Source organism: Impatiens glandulifera, chromosome 4, assembly GCF_907164915.1.
Source record: "Impatiens glandulifera chromosome 4, dImpGla2.1, whole genome shotgun sequence".
In the NCBI taxonomy this organism is placed as follows: Eukaryota; Viridiplantae; Streptophyta; class Magnoliopsida; order Ericales; family Balsaminaceae; genus Impatiens; species Impatiens glandulifera.
The window spans coordinates 48,434,472-48,455,596 of record NC_061865.1 but is presented as its reverse complement, the minus strand read 5'-3'; the positions used below and the strand labels follow the sequence as shown (position 1 = coordinate 48,455,596).

At 31.6% G+C, this 21,125-nt stretch overlaps 2 protein-coding genes across 7 annotated transcripts; both read right to left on the bottom strand.

Moving 5' to 3' along the window:
- Nucleotides 1-210: 210 nt before the first annotated feature.
- On the bottom strand, nucleotides 211-9,394 carry LOC124933677 (protein RNA-directed DNA methylation 3). 6 transcript variants are annotated; one of them, XM_047474112.1, is made up of 19 exons: nucleotides 9,159-9,394; nucleotides 8,597-8,850; nucleotides 8,344-8,499; nucleotides 7,653-7,811; nucleotides 7,430-7,513; nucleotides 6,623-6,723; nucleotides 6,177-6,539; nucleotides 6,052-6,103; nucleotides 5,829-5,984; nucleotides 5,619-5,750; nucleotides 5,429-5,528; nucleotides 5,186-5,335; nucleotides 5,056-5,110; nucleotides 4,907-4,965; nucleotides 4,505-4,565; nucleotides 3,887-3,923; nucleotides 3,754-3,793; nucleotides 922-3,645; nucleotides 211-873 (listed from the first exon to the last, which is right to left on the bottom strand). In XM_047474112.1, the coding sequence occupies exons 1-19, from the start codon at nucleotides 9,361-9,363 to the stop codon at nucleotides 392-394; spliced, it is 5,370 nt and encodes a 1,789-aa protein (XP_047330068.1). In that variant the 5' UTR covers nucleotides 9,364-9,394; the 3' UTR covers nucleotides 211-391. The 6 variants fall into 6 exon arrangements, with proteins under 6 accessions (XP_047330068.1, XP_047330071.1, XP_047330072.1 ...); XM_047474115.1 differs by having other exon boundaries at nucleotides 982-3,645; XM_047474116.1 differs by having other exon boundaries at nucleotides 211-2,523; nucleotides 2,674-3,645.
- Nucleotides 9,395-18,932: 9,538 nt separating this feature from the next.
- On the bottom strand, nucleotides 18,933-19,781 carry LOC124936971 (60S acidic ribosomal protein P3-like). Its single transcript, XM_047477496.1, has 2 exons — nucleotides 19,553-19,781; nucleotides 18,933-19,085 (listed from the first exon to the last, which is right to left on the bottom strand). Exons 1-2 carry the CDS (start codon nucleotides 19,748-19,750, stop codon nucleotides 18,933-18,935), a joined length of 351 nt encoding a protein of 116 aa, XP_047333452.1. The 5' UTR covers nucleotides 19,751-19,781.
- Between the last annotated feature and the right edge of the window lie 1,344 nt (nucleotides 19,782-21,125).

The window sequence follows — 21,125 nt, the reverse complement described above, 5'->3', positions numbered from 1 at the left end:
TACATACACTGATCACCCATGTTTGTTGAAAATTTAAAAGGTTGAATGGAAAAGATAAATTAAATTTTTTGGTAAGGAAATATAAGATGGAAGTAACCATAGTTTAGGGATGCCTAAAAACTGCCATGGTCTGGTATGTGCATCACAAATAAGTAAGCAACTAAAACTATTGACAAAAGAAAGTATGTTAATAGAAAAATCCTTGGGATGGGCTAAGAAAAAGTTAGTATTTAATTTGAAGTGAGCGGCAGTAGCAGAAGCAAGTAAGTTTGAGAGGAGAAAATAGTTTAGGAAACCAACCAAAACAAAAACAAAAGGGAATGAGAGTTTGGGGGAGGTGGTTTTCTCCAATAATAATAATAATACTTACTTACCATCCTTCTTCTCCTGCTTACTTGTTGTTGCCCCCCCAAGAGGAGGAAGAGTTATTTGTGGGAGGTGGTTTTCCCCATGGATCATTATTATTACCTCCTTCCTCTCCTGCTCCTTGGCCTTTTGTTGCATTTTCACCCCAACCACCACCACCTGTTGATGGTGCTGGTGCTGCTGCAACATTGGTCTTTTCACCCCAACCATCACCTGCTGATGGTGCTGCAACATTGGTCTTTTGACCCCAACCACCACCACCTGCTGATGGTGCTGCTTCTGCTGCTGCAACATTGGTCTTTTGACCCCAACCACCACCACCTACTGATGGTGCTGCTTCTGCTGCTGCAACATTGGTCTTTTGACCCCAACCACCACCACCTGCTGATGGTGCTGCTTCTGCTTCTGCTGCTGCAACATTGGTCTTTTGACCCCAACCACCACCACCTACTGATGGTGGTGCTGCTTCTGCTGCTGCAACATTGGCCTTTTGACCCCAAGCACCACCTGCTGATGGTGCTGCAACATTGGCCTTTTGACCCCAACCACCACCACCACCTGCTGATGGTGCTGCTTCTGCTGCTGCAACATTGGCCTTTTGACCCCAACCACCACCTGCTGATGGTGCTGCTGCAACATTGGCCTTTTGACCCCAACCACCACCACCTGCTGATGGTGCTGCTGCTTCTGCTGCTGCAACATTGGACTTTTGACCCCAACCACCACCACCTGTTCCACCTGAGGAAGAATCTTGCTTGTTCCCACCACCCCATGTAGAACCAGAACCACCACCAGGCCCACTTCCCCAATCCATCTTTCCATCTGCTGCTGCTGCTGTACTACCAGAAGTAACATTTCCAGCCTTTTTGTCCCCCCACGTACTCCAACCAGAACTACCACCACCACCACCACCACCTGAGGATGAATCTTTGTTATCTCCTCCTCCTACTGATGCACTCCAACTAGAAGAACTTCCCCCCCACTGCCCAAACCCGCCACCGCCACCACCACCGTCATCGTCACCACCTCTTCCTCTTCCCCCTCTGCCTCCTCTATACCCTCCTCCTCCTCTGCCTCCTCTCCATCCCCCTCCTGTTTCTCCATCCCCGGAATTTGACCCTCTGCCTCCTCTCCATCCCCCTCCTCCTGTTTCTCCATCCCCGGAATTTGACCCTCTACCTCCTCTCCATCCCCCTCCTCCTCCTCTCCATCCTCCTCCTCTTTCTCCATCCCCAGAAGAATCCAAACTTTTGTTACCCCAACCAGAATCAGATCCACCACCTCCTCCTCTCCCGCCTCTATACCCTCCTCCTCCTCTCCATCCCCCTCTTCCTCCTCCTGATTCTCCATCCCCTGAATCTGATCTACCTCCCCTGCCACCTCTCCATCCTCCTCTTCCTCCTCCTGACTCTCCATCCCCTGAATCTGATCCACCTCCCCTGCCACCTCTCCATCCCCCTCTTCCTCCTCTTGATTCTCCATCCCCTGAATCTGATCCACCTCCCCTGCCACCTCTCCATCCCCCTCCTCCTCCATCCCCAGAAGAATCCCAACTTTTGTTACCCCCCCAACCAGAATCCGATCCTCCACCTCTTCCTCCTCTATATCCTCCTCTCTCTGAACCACCCCTTCCTCTATATCCTCCTCTTCTCCCTCCTCTTTGGCCACCATCTCCATATGCCTCTGCAGATTGGTTTTCATTCCCACCAAAAGTATTTCCAGAATCCCAGCTTTTTTTGTTCCCCCAACCAGATTCTTGCCCTCCACCAGAATCTGAATTTTTCTTACCCCAACCAGAAGCCTCTTGGCCTCCACCAGAATCAGAACTAGTCTTCTTGCCCCAACCAGAAGCCTCTTGACCTCCACCAGAATCTGAACTTTTCTTGCCCCAACCAGAAGCCTCTTGACCTCCACCAGAATCTGAACTTTTCTTACCCCAACCAGAAGCCTCTTGGCCTCCACCAGAATCTGAACTAGTCTTCTTGCCCCAACCGGAAGCCTCTTGGCCTCCACCAGAATCTGAACTTTTCTTACCCCAACCAGAAGCCTCTTGGCCTCCACCAGAATCTGAACTAGTCTTCTTACCCCAACCAGAAGCCTCTTGGCCTCCACCAGAATCTGAACTAGTCTTCTTGCCCCAACCGGAAGCCTCTTGGCCTCCACCAGAATCTGAACTTTTCTTACCCCAACCAGAAGCCTCTTGGCCTCCACCAGAATCTGAACTAGTCTTCTTACCCCAACCAGAAGCCTCTTGGCCTCCACCAGAATCTGAACTAGTCTTCTTGCCCCAACCGGAAGCCTCTTGGCCTCCACCAGAATCTGAACTAGTCTTCTTGCCCCAAGCAGAAGCCTCTTGGCCTCCTCCACCAGAATCTGAACTAGTCTTCTTGCCCCAACCAGAAGCCTCTTGGCCTCCACCAGAAGCATCTTGTTTCTCAGATTCAGAACTTTTCTTGCCCCAACTAGATTCTTGGTTTCCAGAATCTAATTTCTTGCCCCAACAAGAATCTTGGCCTCCACCAGCTTTGTTTTTATTAATCCAATCTTCCCCCCCTTGATCTGTTGTTCCCTTCAAGTCTTTCTCACTGCCACCAGCAGAGCTCGAGTTCCAACAAGACGCTTCACCCTGAGAATTATTTTCCAAATTATGACTTCGTCCCCAACCAGATTGTTGATCTTTATTACTTGAATCAGTTGAACACTTGCTGCTTTGACCCCATTGGGTACCACCATCAGAAGGTTTGTTATTCCACCCACCAGTTTGTCTTTCGGGTGCAGCATTCGAGCTACCCCATGCTGTTTTGTTGTCATTAGAAGCTGTTTTTCCCCAAGAAACATCTGAAGGCTTATTAGCAGCACTGGCTGATCCACTATTTCCCCAGCTAGCTTCACCATCTTTCTTCTTCACATTACTGCCCCACTGTTCAGTTTGACCTCCATCTGCAGCATTGCTACCTGGTTCTGAAGCAACGGAACTGTTCCATGCTGAAGCACCATCTTTCTTAACTGATTTTGCCCATGATCCGCCATCAGAAGTTGCCTCGGCGGTAGATTTACCCCAAGAGGATGTAACACCTCCACCAACAGCAGACGGGACATTATTGGTATCTTTAGCTTTATTCCATTCATTTTCAACTTTTGAGATACCTACATTTTCACTTTTTCCCCAGCCTCCAGATTGTTCACTAGAGCCAACAATATTTTCATCAGATGCAGTCTTATTCCAAGAGGAAGCAATAGCTGGAGCAACCTTAGTGTCCCAAGAAGCATCTCCTGCATCTACAGAATGGAAAGAAAGGAAAATCAAATAATCAACTTCACTTCAAATTAGGATCATAATTGATAATTTTTGCAAGGATTCCTACAAAAGTCTGTCATCTAAATTACCTTTCATTTGGGAATTTGTAGAGGTAGATCCTGGATCCAGCTGTAAGAAGAAAAGACTTGTTGATCCACAAAAAGAAGGGGTGAAATATAAAAGGGACAGGAAAAAGGAAATTTCTAGCTCTAGCAGACTAACCGAAAAGCTTGAAGATCCAAATGCAGGCCAAGAGCTCCTGCAATTAATTGAGCAGTGTTACCTCAGTTTCAGGTGAGAAATTATGAACCCATACATAATCCTCAAAAGTGAAGAATAAGAATAACAGAACTTAGATAAAGAAAAGATCCCCAAATTATATGATGACTTCATATAGCACTAACTATAATATCAATCCTTATCACAACTGATGCTAGATATCTAATGTTCAATTGAAATATATTGCACTTTAGAACTGTTTGGACTTTTAACAATCCACCTCTAAGTAACATTATTTAAAGACGCTCAAGTGAAAAGAAAAAACACACAATTAAAACAAGATTCAATCATTAACCTGGGACAGAAATCTGTGGCCTGGGAACATAAACAATTAATAAAAATACTTAACAAATGCTAACAGACATTTGACTATGCACATCTATGAGTACCCTCTGAAAATGTTGGTACAGCCAACAAATAAAATGCAGAAAAGGGATGGTTAATTAAGAATTTTACCCCATTAAGTAAAATCTAATTTCCAAAGAGTTGTTCAATAAAAAAGAATGAGAAAAGCAACTCCACATTAACCAAAGACCTAACTAACTTAAGAAATAAGATCACCTTTCTGTGGATATCCCACCAGCACCGCCATTTGCTGATGTACCCACTCCTGCCATCCAATCTTCAAATGGGACAATAACATATCAAACACCGAAGATAATAGAAAATAGTAAAGATCAAATCACCACCAAATATTTAGAAGAGAAATATGCATTCACAACAAACATTTTCAAGAATGTTGTCACCAAGGTAGTCATCAAAAGGCTAAGATCAAGTAGGAAACCAAGTCTTAAATTAAAACCTCTTTTACAAGCTCATAACATAACACAATGCTCAAGTTGACACTTGACATTTTAGCATGAACTTGTGAAAACATATTAGACAGTAATTATGGATCAAAGCTCAGTACCATTAAAAAAAAAATTCTATGATATTAATGCTAAGATAACTGTGGGTTTCTACCTCCTGAACCATTTTGAGTCCCCAAAAGATCAAAGGGCTTTGCAGTCTCGGCATTGTCACTTCAAGAAGCAAAACATGTTAGAAACAACAATAAACCTTCATTACATAAAAACAAAAAACTATGTGTTTTACTGGGTATAAAATAGTACCTTGAAGAATAAGCACCACTCTTTCCACGAACTTCTGTTAGGTGTTCACATTTAACTGTAGCAAGGAAAATAAAATATGAAAATAGCAACAAGGAAAGAAACAGGAGAGAATATATAGAACTTCATCAACCTGTAAGAATTTTGTGTTGTGAATCAAGCTTCACAGTGACATCAGAACGACGCAGGGCTAAAACACGACACAGATAACCTTTCAGAGGACCAACTTTGATCCTCAATGATTGACCAATTTTGAACATTGCTTCGTTGTCCCCTCGGTTGACTACAGAAATACATACATTATTTAAATGAATACAATAATATGAAAAATAGGATAGAAAATAGGAACAGAAACAAAAGATGAATTTGAACACACATTTGTTGTTCTTTTCGCCCTCCCATGGCCTCTCAGTTGATAGAGGTGTTTTAGGAGATGACGGACAATCATCAAAGGCTGAAGCCTCTGTTTCTTCCCCCTAATTAAATATAGAACATTAGATTAGAAAGCAAAAGAAAATCCAGACAATTGGAAACAATAAAATAGTCATAGTTAAGCTAAGAACAACCTTTCCACCAGAGATTTTTAGTTTTTCACACAAATGAGATTTGCAGCAGATATAACCACTATTTTCAAGTTCATTTTCATCATATATATACACAGTTCCTCTGTATATCAACTTCACAATCCCTTGTCTTCCCTGAATAGTTGTGATATTGAAGTCAGTATTCATAAGCTAAAATTAAACAACATTCAAGCTCTAGAAATGATTTAAGACCTGTAATGAACCATCTACAACTCGAACAGTGTCGTTCAACAGCAAAGTCTTTTTGTGGTTATCTAATGCTGTGAATTTCCTGTCAAATGATCCACGTTTCAATTGAGTTGCATCAAGAGTCATTACAATTGGTCCTTCAGAACCATCCTTCAAAATCTGCAACAAGAAGAATGAGTGAATAGTTGACTACGAGAACAGACAATAATACTTCCAGACTATATACCTTGATACGGTCATCTTTATCAGTCCCAACTATTACTCCAAAATCACTTCTTCTGCAATAGAAAATTAACACGTGAGATTGCAAAAAATAAAATTCAGGTAAATTTAAGGAACACAAGGCCTTACCCAAAAAATACAAGGTCATACACTTCAAAGGTGCTATTCATGCTAGAGCTGGAAGATGCCTCTCCTTTGCTGCCTGATCCTTCTCCCTTGCCACCACCACATTTATCATTCATTTTACTTGGTGGTTTCTTTGGTTGGTCACCATAAAGTTCAAACAACCATTCTTTATTATTAGAATCTTCTTGTTGTGGAGATTCAAATTTCAGCAGCTCTGCTTCTGTAGGCAATACTCCCGAAAAACTTAATGAATCAACACGAACTTTCTTGTATATATAACCATCCTTGAGCATCATTCCATTTAGGAAATAACAAAACAGTCCAGTATCACGATCACGCCGCTTTTGCATGAATGGCAAGAATTCCCTATACAAATGATGGGTGAACAAAATCAGATGAACTTCGCAATCAAAAACATTGCTCCATAAAGAAGTGTATATGCATTTTACTCAAGTTCAATAGAGCTTATCAATCTTGGTGCTGGAGTATTAGTTTTTTTTGCAGTAGTTCCTGACACTGGAGTTTCTTTCTTCGAAGGAGCTCCTCCACCCTGTATAAAATGTAAAACAAGTTTCACATATCAAATAAAACTAAATTAGCCAAATGATAAAACACAAAACCGGACGAAAATAAAAGCACAGCAGCTACTAAAAAGTTCATAAAATGAATTGATTTGGTAACAGTTGGTTATTATTTTGTGTAATGTTAGCCCAAATGGCAGAAGTTCAATTTTGCTGGACCAAAACACAACCCTTAAAATTTTCATAAAAAATTACTCATTTGGTAACAGTTGGTCATCATTTTTCTGGACTAAAACACAACCCCTAGAATATTCAAATTAAAAAGTAACATCTCTAAAAAGTAACAATCTTCGCCCTCAGCCCATACACAAACATTGTTTAAGCATCAATGTGTATTTACAGAATCAGTATAATATTAGCAGCTTAAGAAAGACTGCAAGTAGAATCAATGATTTCAGACAGAACCTAATATGTTCAAGCAATAAAGTGGAGTTCTAAATATCATATAGATCCTAAAAAAGAAACCTTTTATCTTTAACCCTAGAAACATTTTTAGGATCAAAATGAAATCTCGACAAATAGATAAGATAGATATCAACATCACTAGCTTCAGAATTAAATATATCTATATCTTGGAGTGAAAGCAAGTATTTCCATATCAACAATCTTCTTCAAAAAGTAAAGATAAAATGAAAAAAATTGTAAGGGTGTCGGTAGATAGAATAAAGACTTTACAAATTTTTCAGACATCAGCTGTAAGTCAATTCTTGGAATCAACTTCACTGTAGCTTTTTTCCTTGAATCATTCACATGTATAACCTGTAAATAAAGATTGGAAATTTGAGACAATAAAAGCTCCCTATCAGTGCAAGAACCAATATTCTCTGAAGAAAGATAAGGACAGAAACACTAAAAGGAAATCATAAATAGCCTAGCTGAAAAATAGAAAACAGATTACCTGCGCAAGGTCACCTCTATACTTCCCGTTCTTGACACGAGCCCAACTCATGACAGGAATTTCACTGAATCTGCTCCTGACAGAGAGTAAATGGGCCACTTCATTCTTTGGAACAGGTGCAACTCGGCTCCAGTACATAGTACAAAGACCTTTACATGCCTACAATTAAAAGACAGAACATATAGTACATTAATACAGGGATAGTACTGCACTTCTACAAGGACAAAATTTCAACCCCCTTCACAAAATTTAAAATAACAACTAACAAGCCTTGAAATTCGATTTGTTGTGGATGTTGACATTTATAACATCCACAATTAAAAGACAAAATTATCAGCCATATAAACACTAATACAGGGATAGTGATGCACTACAAGGACAGATGATATGAAGAAAATGCTTAAAAAATTTATGGACTAACTGAATTTCAACACCCTTCACAAAATTTAAAATAACCAGCCTTGAAATCAGATTTGTTGCAGGTGTTGACATTTATAGAAGCTTTATTGCAAATCAAAGCTAAAAATAACAATGTCTGTGTCTAAACAGTAATATCAGATGGGCATGTTCAATATAACTATAGTATCAGTTATAAAATATCATTTCCAGAAATTACAATTAACAACATAATTTAAGCCTGTTTCTGCGTCACAAAACCCAGAGTAACATTAACTGGATTGGTAATGCTCACCTCATGAACATCATGTTGCTTTTCAGCTTCAACATAAATAAAACCTTTCACATGATCAAGGGCAAAAGCAGATATAATTTGCAACTTAGTTCCAAGAGGTTGTAGGTCCATGAACTTTTGCATTAAGCAGAAAACAGAATGCCTCTCACGGCCAATCTACAAAGAAAACATTCCACCAAAGAACAGTTATAGAAAATCCAGCAAAAAACAATGAAGGTTTTATAAGTGCAGAAACTATGACTTAGACATCTACCATGCATTTCACTTTCCAAACATTCGGGTCTCTGTGAGAGGGAAATGCGGTGTTCACATCTATTGGACGGTTTGAATCATTTACATTATTTTCCTCATATGTAACAAAACCAGAGCCAGGCCTATAACGCTCTTCCAGTATCTTTTCAAGTTCATCTCCGCTGAGGTCTTCCTCTTTAGGCATGAAAGGAAGCTGGGACTTTGCAGGTGCATTGTTGATATGAATCTCGGGATCAAAATCATCTTCAAAATAATCTATTCACTCACAAGAAAATAGCAAAACAAGATTAATCAAACTAACCAAGAGTTATACAAGTATAAAAACCAAAAAGGCTTTGTGTGATTCATCTCGAAAGGTTATTACAGTTATCTATCACACTACCTTCAAACATCACATGCAACAATAACAAAACATTTCTCTCTAAAACAACCCTAAATATAACATACACCGCTACGATCAGAACAAATGACTGAAACTAGAAACCCTAACATGCATTTCAAGCTACTGAAACCAACGAAATCAGAACACAAAGATCAGAAATGGAAAAATGTGCGTTTTATACCATCATCGAACATATCCTCAATGTCGTCATCATCCATCTCGTCATCATCGTCGACCTCGTAAGCTGCATCTTCGAAGTACTGAAGTACGTTGGGATTAGTCCGTTTCCGGCCCTTTCCAGTCTTGTCATTTTGATCATCATCGTGCTTCCTTTTTCCCGTAGAGCCTTTCCCCTTTGCAACTTCTTTACCCTTTCTTGACGCCATTGATGCAGGGAGTGAGAAAGTTACCAAATCAAATGATTCATGAGAACGGTGTGTTGCTGCTTTAATATCACTACAGCGTTACAATAATCTATAGAATTGCACATTTTAACCCCTTGATTATTTAGTTTTTCTCATTTAACCCCCGAGTTTACTATTGTTTACACTTTAGTTAGACAATTTGATGAAATAACCCTATTAATTGCCTTAATTGAGATGACCCGCGTCTAAAACAAAAATTGCGTAAATAACCGCTTCTTATTTTTCAGACAAAAATATCTCGTCTCGCGATGACATGGTTGTGTTTCACGACGACCCACTCGACGAATTAGGGTTCCGTCGCGTTTTGTCCGAAAAATAGAAAGTTTAAGCGCCGGTCATTTGCACAACTAAAATAATTATTAGGGTCATTTCATCACATTTAACCTTAACTAGGTTAGGGCATTTGTACCAGTTTCTCTATTTTGTATCCCTAAAATTAAAATAAAATAATAATATTCTTATTTTAGAGAATCAAATATAAATTATTTTATATCAACTTCCTTATCCTTATCCATATATCATTTAAATATTCATTAAAACAATTACTTTTCAACTACATCAACCACTTAATTACTTATTCATATATATTTAAATATTTATTGTTAGCCATAAAAGAGAAAATATATTATTTTATTATTTAGGAATGCTACAGTGATCCCTAAATATAAGGATTCACTGTTCATCATCCCTAAAAAATTATAAGGATAGAGAATTTGATAAAGCATTTTTTTTATAACTTTTATGTTATGTATCTTCCTAATAGAGATAGAACACATTTTAAGGATTCTGCTACAAATGCCCTTAGAGAATAGTTGAGATTTAACTCCAGTATAGTTTAAATAATTTAATTTAATATATTTTTTTGTTAATTAATGTTTAATACCTTTACTTTGATTTTTTTTAAGTTATTATTAAATTTTAATTTATAAAAAATTATTTTTTTTATAATTTATTTTAATTTATAATAGTATTTTATTTGTCTAATAGTAATTTTATATTTATTTTATTTACTTTTACTAAAATTTGCTTTAATTTGTTAATGGGCTTAATAAATCAAAATTGGTTGTGGCCTAGTTATGTGAAAAGAAATAGAAAATAGTAATATATTTAATGGTTTGTTTGGATCAGCACACAGAGCTGAGTTTGAAAGATTTTTCTTTTTAATTTACTTAAAATATGAATTATTTTTTAGAATACATTTTTTAATTATGTATATCTCCCCAATATAAAGTAAAAAACAAACTTAGAAAATATATTTTGTATGAATAATTCAATTCTAAATAATTAATCCAATTAATATACCATATTCGTGTCCATTTAATTTTCTGATTTTTTTCGTTAAATACAAGTCCTAACTTTAACACATAAATTTACCCAATTAAAAATCGTAAATAAATACTGTAAAATTACAAAATAAATAAATTGACACACAAGCCTACACTCTTCAAGCTTCTTCTTAGAAGATTTTAATGCAAAATTTAAGTTAAGAAGAGAACAAGATTTTCAAACACTATATTTTCAAATATTTCATAATATTTACGGTTAAATCCTAAAACTCATTTCTCAATGAGTTTAAAGATTTTGTTTTTCTAAAAGGATGTCCACCAATCTATATGATCAAGGTCTTATCACGAGTTGGGTTTAAACCCTAGGTGTGAGTCAATGTATTCTATGTGCTCCAAATGTGATGCATGGTCTAGATTTCAACATAATTGATAGGGATTTTTTTGTAACGAAATAAACCACATGCTCCATCTGTTGGGTTAATCTAGTCAATTCTTTGAGTTTCGATCTTGCGACCAATTTTCTATGCGGTCTTTTAGCACCTTTAATAAAAGAAAACTTCATTATTTGATAGTCTAAGGCGAAGATCGTGAAAAGTCTGACCTAAAAATAAAACCAGGTGTATTTCTAACTTGATTAAACATTTTTTATTTCGATAAATGGTTTTAAAATATACTAGCATGTATCTCGTGCATTTGCACGAGTAATAATATAAAAACCGTGAAAAAAAATTACGGTAAAATTTGTATGGGCGGGTCAACCCACAATCCGACCCAAATATCCATTTACTCTCACATATATCCAAATTAACCACAACTCTCGACCCGGCAATCCGGACACTTTAAAAATTAAGCATCATTATATATATATAGATTAGTTAGTTAAAAAGTTGAACTTATATTGTTAAAATGTCACGCGTTTATCAAATTTTGGGTTGAATTTAAAATATAAAGTGTTATTAGCTTAGTTGGTTAAAATGTTGTACTTGTTTTGTTAGGTTGCAAGTTTGAACTATACCTATAGCATTTTTAATTTTATTTTTAACCGTTTTAAGTTTATGGACGGGTCAACCCAAAATCCGACCTAAGTATCCATTTACTCTCACATATATCCAAATTAACCACAGCTCTCGACTCGGTAATCCGGACATTTTAAAAATTAAGCATCATTATATATATAAAAAAAATTATAAAAAAAGAATCAAAATTTTTATATTAAAATAATTGAATCACACTATATAATATATATCAGTTTCCATATTGTTTCCATATTGTGTATATATTCTTTCACATTTCTAATTTTATTAATGCTTTGTGAATAATCTAATCTCAAATTTATTATAATTTTTTTATAGAAACTTTTTTTAAATACAACTAAAATAAAATAATACAAATATGATCATTTATTCAAATATTTAGCTTTTTCCGTTCTATTAATTTAATTTAAAAAAAATAACGTGAATTATCACATTATCTTAAATTGGCGAAAATAATATTTGAGAAAAATATGTTTTTATTTTTTTTCTTGTGTGCATAATTATTTCAGCTTCTATTATATTCTCTCAAAAATTTCGAAAATATATTATTATACATTAAAAGTCAAAATATTAATTAAAATATATGTGAAATATCTATTAAAAAATAATATTGAATCATCTTTTTTTATGTCAACACCATAAAACTCTTGTTTCAAATATATATATATATATATATATATATATATATATATATATATATATATATATATAAATATTATTATATATATAATTTTATTTTGGTTAAACAATAACATTAATTATTATTTTTATTAAAAAAAATAATTCAATTTTATAATATTTTATATAAAAATATATATATTTATAATAATATTATAAATTAAATTAATAAATATTTATCAATTATTTAAAACATATCATAGAGTTAAATATATTTTGTATTATTTATATATATATATATATAATCTATTTATTATATTTTTGTATTATATATATATAAAATAATTAAAATATTAATATTACTCATTAAAATACAATTTTATTTATAGTCTTATTAAAAAATATCTTATTAGGTTTTGTTATAAAACAAAAATAAATAATAAAAAAAATCTAAATCTTTGGAGACAGAGAATTATCGGGTTACTCTTGATTTCAAATCTTCGTCTTCTTTTGCTTCCCATTTTTCTTCAAATCAATATCGAATATTTTCCTCTAGGTCTCTCTTACGTCGTCGTCACCCTCCTTCATCGCGTCGTCGTTGCCCACCTCCTCTTCTCGTGCTACTTATACCTAAGGAGAAATGAGAGTCAATTTAAGAAAGACCTAGACCTAAGGAGAAAGGAGAGACGAATTTGATGAGAAATTCATATAAAATGTGTAAAAAAAAATTTAATTATTTTCTTTTCTAAATCTATGGAGACAGAATACTCGTCTTCCTCTTGATTTCGAATCTTCGTCTTCATTCGCTTCCCATTTTTTTTAAATCAAGATCGAATATTTTCCTCTATGTCTCTCTTACGTCATCGTCGCCCTCCTCCGTTGCATCATCGTCGACCTTCTCTGTCACGTCGGCGTCGCCCTCCTCCTATTTTTGTGCTACATATACCTAAACAGAAAGGATGTAGAGAATCGTCGACTTCCTTTTAATTTCGAATCCTCGTATTCATTCGCTTCCCGTTTTTTCTTCAAATCAAGATCGAATATTTTCCTCTGGTCTTTCTTCCGTTGTCGACACCCACCTCCTATTCTCGTGTTAACTATACCTAAGGAGAAATGAGAGTTGATTGAAGAAAGACATAGACCTAAGGAGAAAATAGTTAAAATTATACCGCGAGAATTTGATGAGAAATTCATATAAAATGTGTAAAAATTTGGTAGATATCACCCTAAATTTTTAGTTTTAAACATCATTATATATATTATCTCTGTTTACGTAGGGACTTACACATGCCATCTTATCCTTACTTTTGGCCCATCAATCATAAATTTACATCATGTATTCACGTAGGGACTCACACATGCCATCCACATCGACCACAAATTCACCCACTCATATATTCACTACGTAGGGACTGGTCTCTAATATAAAATGTGAACACTTTAACCATTAGACCACTTGTGTTTTTTGAATTTAATTTAAAATTTTATGTATGTATAAATATTTAATCCTTGTTAATTAATAATAGATAAAATATATAATGAATAAAAGAAAATTAATTAATTATATAAATAATAAATATGTGAACACTTTAACCCTTAGACCACTTGTATTGTTTGAATTGAATTTAAAATTTTATGTATGTATAAATAATAATAAATAAAATATATAATGAATAAAAGAAAATTAATTAATTAATTATATAAATAATAAATATGCATAGAAAGATAATAATAAGAAAAAAAATATATTTATATAAAATTAATGATAAAATATATTATATATAGATTTTAGGAGAGAGAAATGCTTAATATTAATTTTTAAATAAATTAAAATTTTTAAAATTTTTATTTTATTAAAAAATTATAAAAATGATGTCTAAGAAAATATGAAATATATATATAAATGAGGAAAAAGAAAATAAAAAATAAATTAATTATTAGTGTTATAAAACGGAAATTAATTAGGAAAGATATATTATGAATATGAGAGAGAAAGGAATATAAAAGAAAAATTTGTAATTTTATTTTAAGTTTAATAAATCATTTAAACGTTATTATATATTATATATATAGTATTATTATGTATATTATAAATATATATATATATAGTGTTAAATATAAGTTTATATAAAATTAATGAAGAAAAATAATATATATAATTAGGAAAGAAAAATGAGTAAAATAAAATAAAATTAATTAAAAAAGATAAATTAATAATTATGGTACGAGAGATAAATTAGTAATTATTAATAGGTAATTATGGTAATTATAAAATATAATAAGTCTATGTGAGATATGGTGAGAGCGTAAATATCACCCTAAATTTTATTTTTTAAGCATTATTAGATATATATAAATTTGGGGAGTTGTTAATATTGTTTTCATAATATGTTGCATTATTATATATATGACTAAACAATACAATATGGTTAATTTATAATTAGTTATGGCCAAGTGAATATGTTATTTCTAATATTTAAAAAAAATTGGAATAGGATGTTAACATAATTTTACTTTCATTTTTCTTTACAAATTCTAATCCAGTAATTTACTCTAAAGTACATATGCTAATAATCCTAGGCTTGGTTCATTTTCATAGGATTAGTGTGACAATGATTAATGACTACTCTTTGTTGGGTTCACTGGGTAGTGAAGTATCCGTCCTCGAACTCGATTTTTATTTTACTACTCGACTCCGATGAATATTTTTATTTATATCTTCATTCTCAATTCTTTGGGACCTGATCCTCAACAGGTACGTACTCTATTACCCAATCAAATTAAAATTGGAATAGGATGTTAACATAATTTTACTTTCATTTTCCTTTACAAATTCTAATCCAGTAATTTACTCTAAAGTACATATGCTAATAATCCTAGGCTTGGTCCATTTTCATAGGATTAATGTGACAATGATTAATGACTACTACTTGTTGGGTTCACTGGGTAGTGAAAGTATCCGTCCTCGAACTCAATTTTTATTTTACTACTCGACTCCGATGAATATTTTTATTTCTATCTTCATTCTCAATTCTTTGGGACCTGATCCTCAACAGGTACGTACTCTATTATCCAATCAAATATATATATATAATGATGCTTAATTTTTAAAGTGTCCGGATTGCCGGGTCAAGAGCTGTGGTTAATTTGGATATGTGTGAGAGTAAATGGATACCTGGGTCGGATTGTGGGTTGACCCGTCCATAAACTTAAAACGGTTAAAAATAAAATTAAAAATGCTATAGGTATGATTCGAACTTGCAACCTAACAAAATAAATACAACATTTTAACCAACTAGGCTAATAACACTTTATATTTTAAACTAACCCAAAATTTGATAAACGCGTGACATTTTAACAATATAAGTTCAACCTTTTAATTAACTAATCTATATATATATAATGATGCTTAATTTTTAAAGTGTCCGGATTGCCGGGTCGAGAGCTGTGGTTAATTTGGATATATGCGAGAGTAAATGGATACTTGGGTCGGATTGTGGGTTGACCCACCCATAAACTTAAAACGGTTAAAAGTAAAATTAAAAATGTTATAGGTATGGTTCAAACTTGCAACCTAAAAAACAAGTACAACTTTTTAACCAACTAGGCTAATAACACTTTATATTTTAAATTCAACCCAAAATTTGATAAACGCGTGACATTTTAACAATATAAGTTCAACTTTTTAACTAACTAATCTATATATATAATGATGCTTAATTTTTAAAGTTCTGGATTGCCGGGTCGAGAGTTGTGGTTAATTTGGATATATGTGCGAGTAAATGGATAATTGGGTTGGATTGTAGGTTGACCCGCCCATAAAAATTTTACCGTAATATTTTTTTCAACGTTTTTTATATTATTACTCGTGCAAATGCACGGAATACATGCTAGTTCTTATAAGGTTATAAAATATTTAAAAGAAAGAAACATAATTTTAAAGATGTTACATGCATATACCTAACATACCCTATTACTTACATATTTAGTAGATGTTAAAAAGTATAACAATTTTGTTATTATTCTATATTGCCGCTGAAAAATTTATTAGAATAAAGTTTGATTACAATTTAAGAATTCAAATTTAAGAGTAAAGATCGAAGATAAGAAGTGAGTAGAGAAATAACATTTTTGTTATTGAAAAAAATTAAAGAACAAGATAAATAACTTTACGGAGAATCTTAACAAATAAAGTTGAAAATAAGTGTTACGGCCAAAAATAAATGTTATATTTAGTGTGATATTTGTCCTAATATAGAATGTGGAAGGTCATGTTAAGTCTCGATAAAAATAACATTTTATATTTATTATTAATATAGTTGGATATCGGGTTTTAGATTTTTGTTTCGCACCCTCTCCATTTCCAAACCCGATCGGGTACCTTCTATCTTCGTTGTCCGATTTCCACGATATAAACCTGATCAATGGATATCCACGATATATATGAGTAGTCATTGTCATCCTCAGACCGAACTATATATAAATTGTTTTGTTTTGAGGTTAAGGCCATAAAACATATTACTAGCATATATATATATATATTAGTTAGGATTTTCTTCAATACTATTTTAGTATTCTTTTTATTTTTATTCAATAATTCATTTAGTTTTCAATGGCTTTGATTTAGTGTTTATAGTGCTTACTAGCTAATTGTTGAGACTGATTTTTTAATGTTTTTAATTAGTAGTTTTATTTGTTTATTTCTCAATGGCTAATTATTTATATTTTTGTTTTAGTAATTTAGTGTTTAATATGATTTGACTAATTTGTGACACATTCTTTGTTTTATAATCTAAAATTTTTATATGTTAAAATATTTATGAATTTTATGGTGAATAAGAAGTTATAAGAATATGTTGAAAATGTGTTATAAGACTGAAAAGTCTGAAATGTGTTGCTGAAATTTGTTAAAATTGTGTTGAAATATTGATGTAATTTGAAATTTGATTACTGAAATGTTGAAAAGATGATTGCTTAAGATTTTCTATTTAATTTTTTGTGCTAAATTTTTTATAGTTAAAATTTGTATGCTTGGTTGATGAATGAAAAATGTGCTTTAGTTGATTTTTTTGTTTGATAAATAATTTGAAATATATCTTTTGACCACATTTAAAAATAATGCATTTAACTAGACATGAAGATTTTTGGAGAATTATATTATTCTAATTTCAAATATAATTTTATTAAAGTAATTATTATTAATATTTTATTTTATACAAAAAAAAATATTTTCTAAAATACAATATTTATAATAATACATAAATTTTAGTTAATATATAAATAAAATTTATTTATATAAGTTAAAATATAAAGAATTATATATAAAATAATGAAAATCATATAATATTATTATTTATTTTAAAACTACATTTATATTATTATTTATTTATATATATATTAATTTTAATAAAATTAACAAATTACTTATAAATATAGGTAAAATAATCATTTATATAAATATAAGGATAAATATTTATGTTTTTTATGGTGAATAAGAAGTTATAAGAATATGTTGAAAATGTGTTATAAGACTGAAATGTGTTGCTGAAATTTGTTAAAATTGTGTTGAAATATTGATGTAATTTGAAATTTGATTACTGAAATGTTGAAAAGATGATTGCTTAAGATTTTCTATTTAATTTTTTTGTGCTAAATTTTTTATAGTTAAAATTTGTATGCTTGGTTGATGAATGAAAAATGTGCTTTAGTTGATTTTTTTGTTTGATAAATAATTTGAAATATATCTTTTGACCACATTTAAAAACAATGCATTTAACTAGACATAAAGATTTTTGGAGAATAGTAGCCAATAGTTAATTAAAATAAATCTTCACTTAACAAAACAATTATATTCCTATAAATGAAAATATATTTTTTTTGATTGTATATCTTTTTGAAAAGGCAAAACTTGATTTGATTTTAGTCTTAAAACTTTTAGCTTTACGAATAACTTTATTTAGGATGTTTTAACCAACCTTTTATGTCAACTTTATCATGAAATAATAAAAAATAATATATAATTTCCAAAATTAATAATATTATTGAATGTGTTTAAACCAATTTTATACCAACTTCACCATGAAATAATAAAAATATATATACTTTTCCATAATAAAATAATAACATTTTATGCCAACTTTAACATGATATAATGAAAAATGTATATAATTTCCAAAAAATAATAATATTTTATACCAACTTTAACATGAAATAATGAAAAATATACCCATAATTAGAATGATTATTTTTAAAGAAATAAACAACTAAGCCAAATCGCTTAAACAACCCATGCCATAATTTGAAAATAATTTTCATCTATTTATAATTTAATTTTAGTCAAAGAATTTGAACTTTAAACTTATAAAACATTATTTTTTATGACACTTTACTATGAAACAATGAATAAAAAAACTATTATTTTCCACAAAATAATAACATTCAATAAAAACCAGAAAATTAATTCCAATATGAAATAAAACTCATTATATGATATTCCATTGCAGAAAGTTTCCAATAGTTTGAACCAGATAGAAAAACAAAATCTTAAAAAGTGAAATCAAAAGATAAAAAAACATAATGAAAATAAACTCATCTAATCAAATAGAGAGAAATTAAAGTCTTCCTCGTCACTCTCCTCTTTAACTTCTTTCTTCTCTTCAGTTGTCGGAGCTTCAGCAGCTTTCGCCGCCGGTGCTGCTGCCGCCGCCCCAGCTCCTCCACCGACTGAACCACCGCCAATAATAACCTGTGAAAATCAAAATTATTAATAAATAACCGACTAATTATCAAAACAATCCTTCGGTACTGATCATAACTACGAAACCAGAATTTAAAATCTACCCAACTTATAAATATTTCATAAAATCTACGCTCAAGTAAATAAAAAAATATGCATAGTTTACTGTCGTTAAAACTCTTTAGCAATGAAAAAATTCTCTACTTATCGTTATTGTCATTTACATTCACAATAATATTTGGGCTATCTTCTTGACTAATCATAATTCTATCAATGAAATTACATGACAAAAACAAATCAAAAACCTATGTATATCACATGATTAAGATTTGTCAAACTTTGATCATGAAATTACAAGATCAAAACTAATCAATAACGTCTATAAAATACATTAATCACGACAATCACAAATCACAATGAATTGATTAAGAACAAACAAACAGAATCGTAATGAGAATAGGAAAAGAGATCGATACCTGGAAAATAGCGGAAGAAGGAGAAACGAAGGAGAAAGAGGATTGAACACCGCCAGAAGAATCGACGGAAAGAACGGTCTGAACTAATTTTCTCTGAAGATTGAAGGTGGAGTCGGCTGATGCTTCAAGATCGCCGGTGATCTGTTTAGCGTTCCAATCGGCGCCGGAAGTCCTGCAGACGAAAGTGAAGACACCCATTCTTTTTTTAGAGATTTTTTTTGATGAATATTTTGGACGAAGAGAATGATGCAGGTAAGGCGAGTTTCTTTGAGTTTTATAGGAGAAATATGGAAACCCTAAGCATCTTTTTATATATAGCCCTATTCAAAAGGTAACGTAAATTATACAATTTTTTTTCTCGTTACTAGGAGTTTGTTTTTTCAGGCATATTTGAAACAAAATTTTTCAAATTCAATTTTATTTTACTTTTAAATTGTAATTTGTATCTATCTAATTTAATATATAATAAAATATGTAATTATTTAATTATATCTAATCAATTATATAATATATAATAAAAGATAAATTTAATTTTTAATTTAATCAAATCATAACATTAATTGAATTTGAATTGAGTTAAAATTTTATTTAAAAAAAAAATCGATAAAACTAATAAAACAAAATCATAATATATACTCAAGTACTGTTTAGTATTTAGTAACATTAGGAAGATCCCAGTGCCCGTGCCCTCGATAAAAATGAAAAAATACTACATAATGAAAATCATAATATATAAACATAAATCTGAAAATCTTAATATATAAACATAAATCTATCTAAACAATATTTCAATTTTAATATAATAAGTATAAAATATTAAACTGAGTATTGAAGGGTTGTGCAAGGCTCATGCAGTAGTGCAACGCCACCCGATAAAAATAAAGAAATACTATGAAAATCATAATATATAAACATAAATCTGAAAATCTTAATATATAAACATAAATCTATCTAAATAATATTTCAATTTTATTATAATAAGTATAAAATATTAAACTGAGTATTGGATGGTTGTGCAAGGTGCATGCAGTAGTGCAACGCATTGGCGAATGGCGATACACGAAGGACACAGCAGCAGCAAGCTACTGAGATTGAACCTTGTGAATAGGCCTACCACAACATTCTTTCTTGAAAATTGTTTTGATGAATTTCTATGGGTTTTATAGGAGAAATTTGGAACCCTAACTAGGCCTCTTTCTATAATATAATTTATATAATATAAATTATATTATATATTATGTTTAAAAAAATATTATTCTATTCTTTTATATTTTATTTATTAATATATTTTTATTAATTACACAATGTTTTCTTCTCGAAGTTCGTTTTTTCAGGAATAATTGAAACAATTTTTTTCAGATTCAATTTTATTTTATTTTTAAATTTACGTTTTAATTGTATCTACCTAATTTAATATATAATAAAATATATAATTATTTAATTATATCTAATAAATTATATAATATATAATAAAAGATAAATTTAATTTTTAGTTTAATCAAATCACTACAGAATTTGAATTGAGTTAAATCTTTATTTAAAAATAAAAATAAAATCCGATAAAACTAATAAA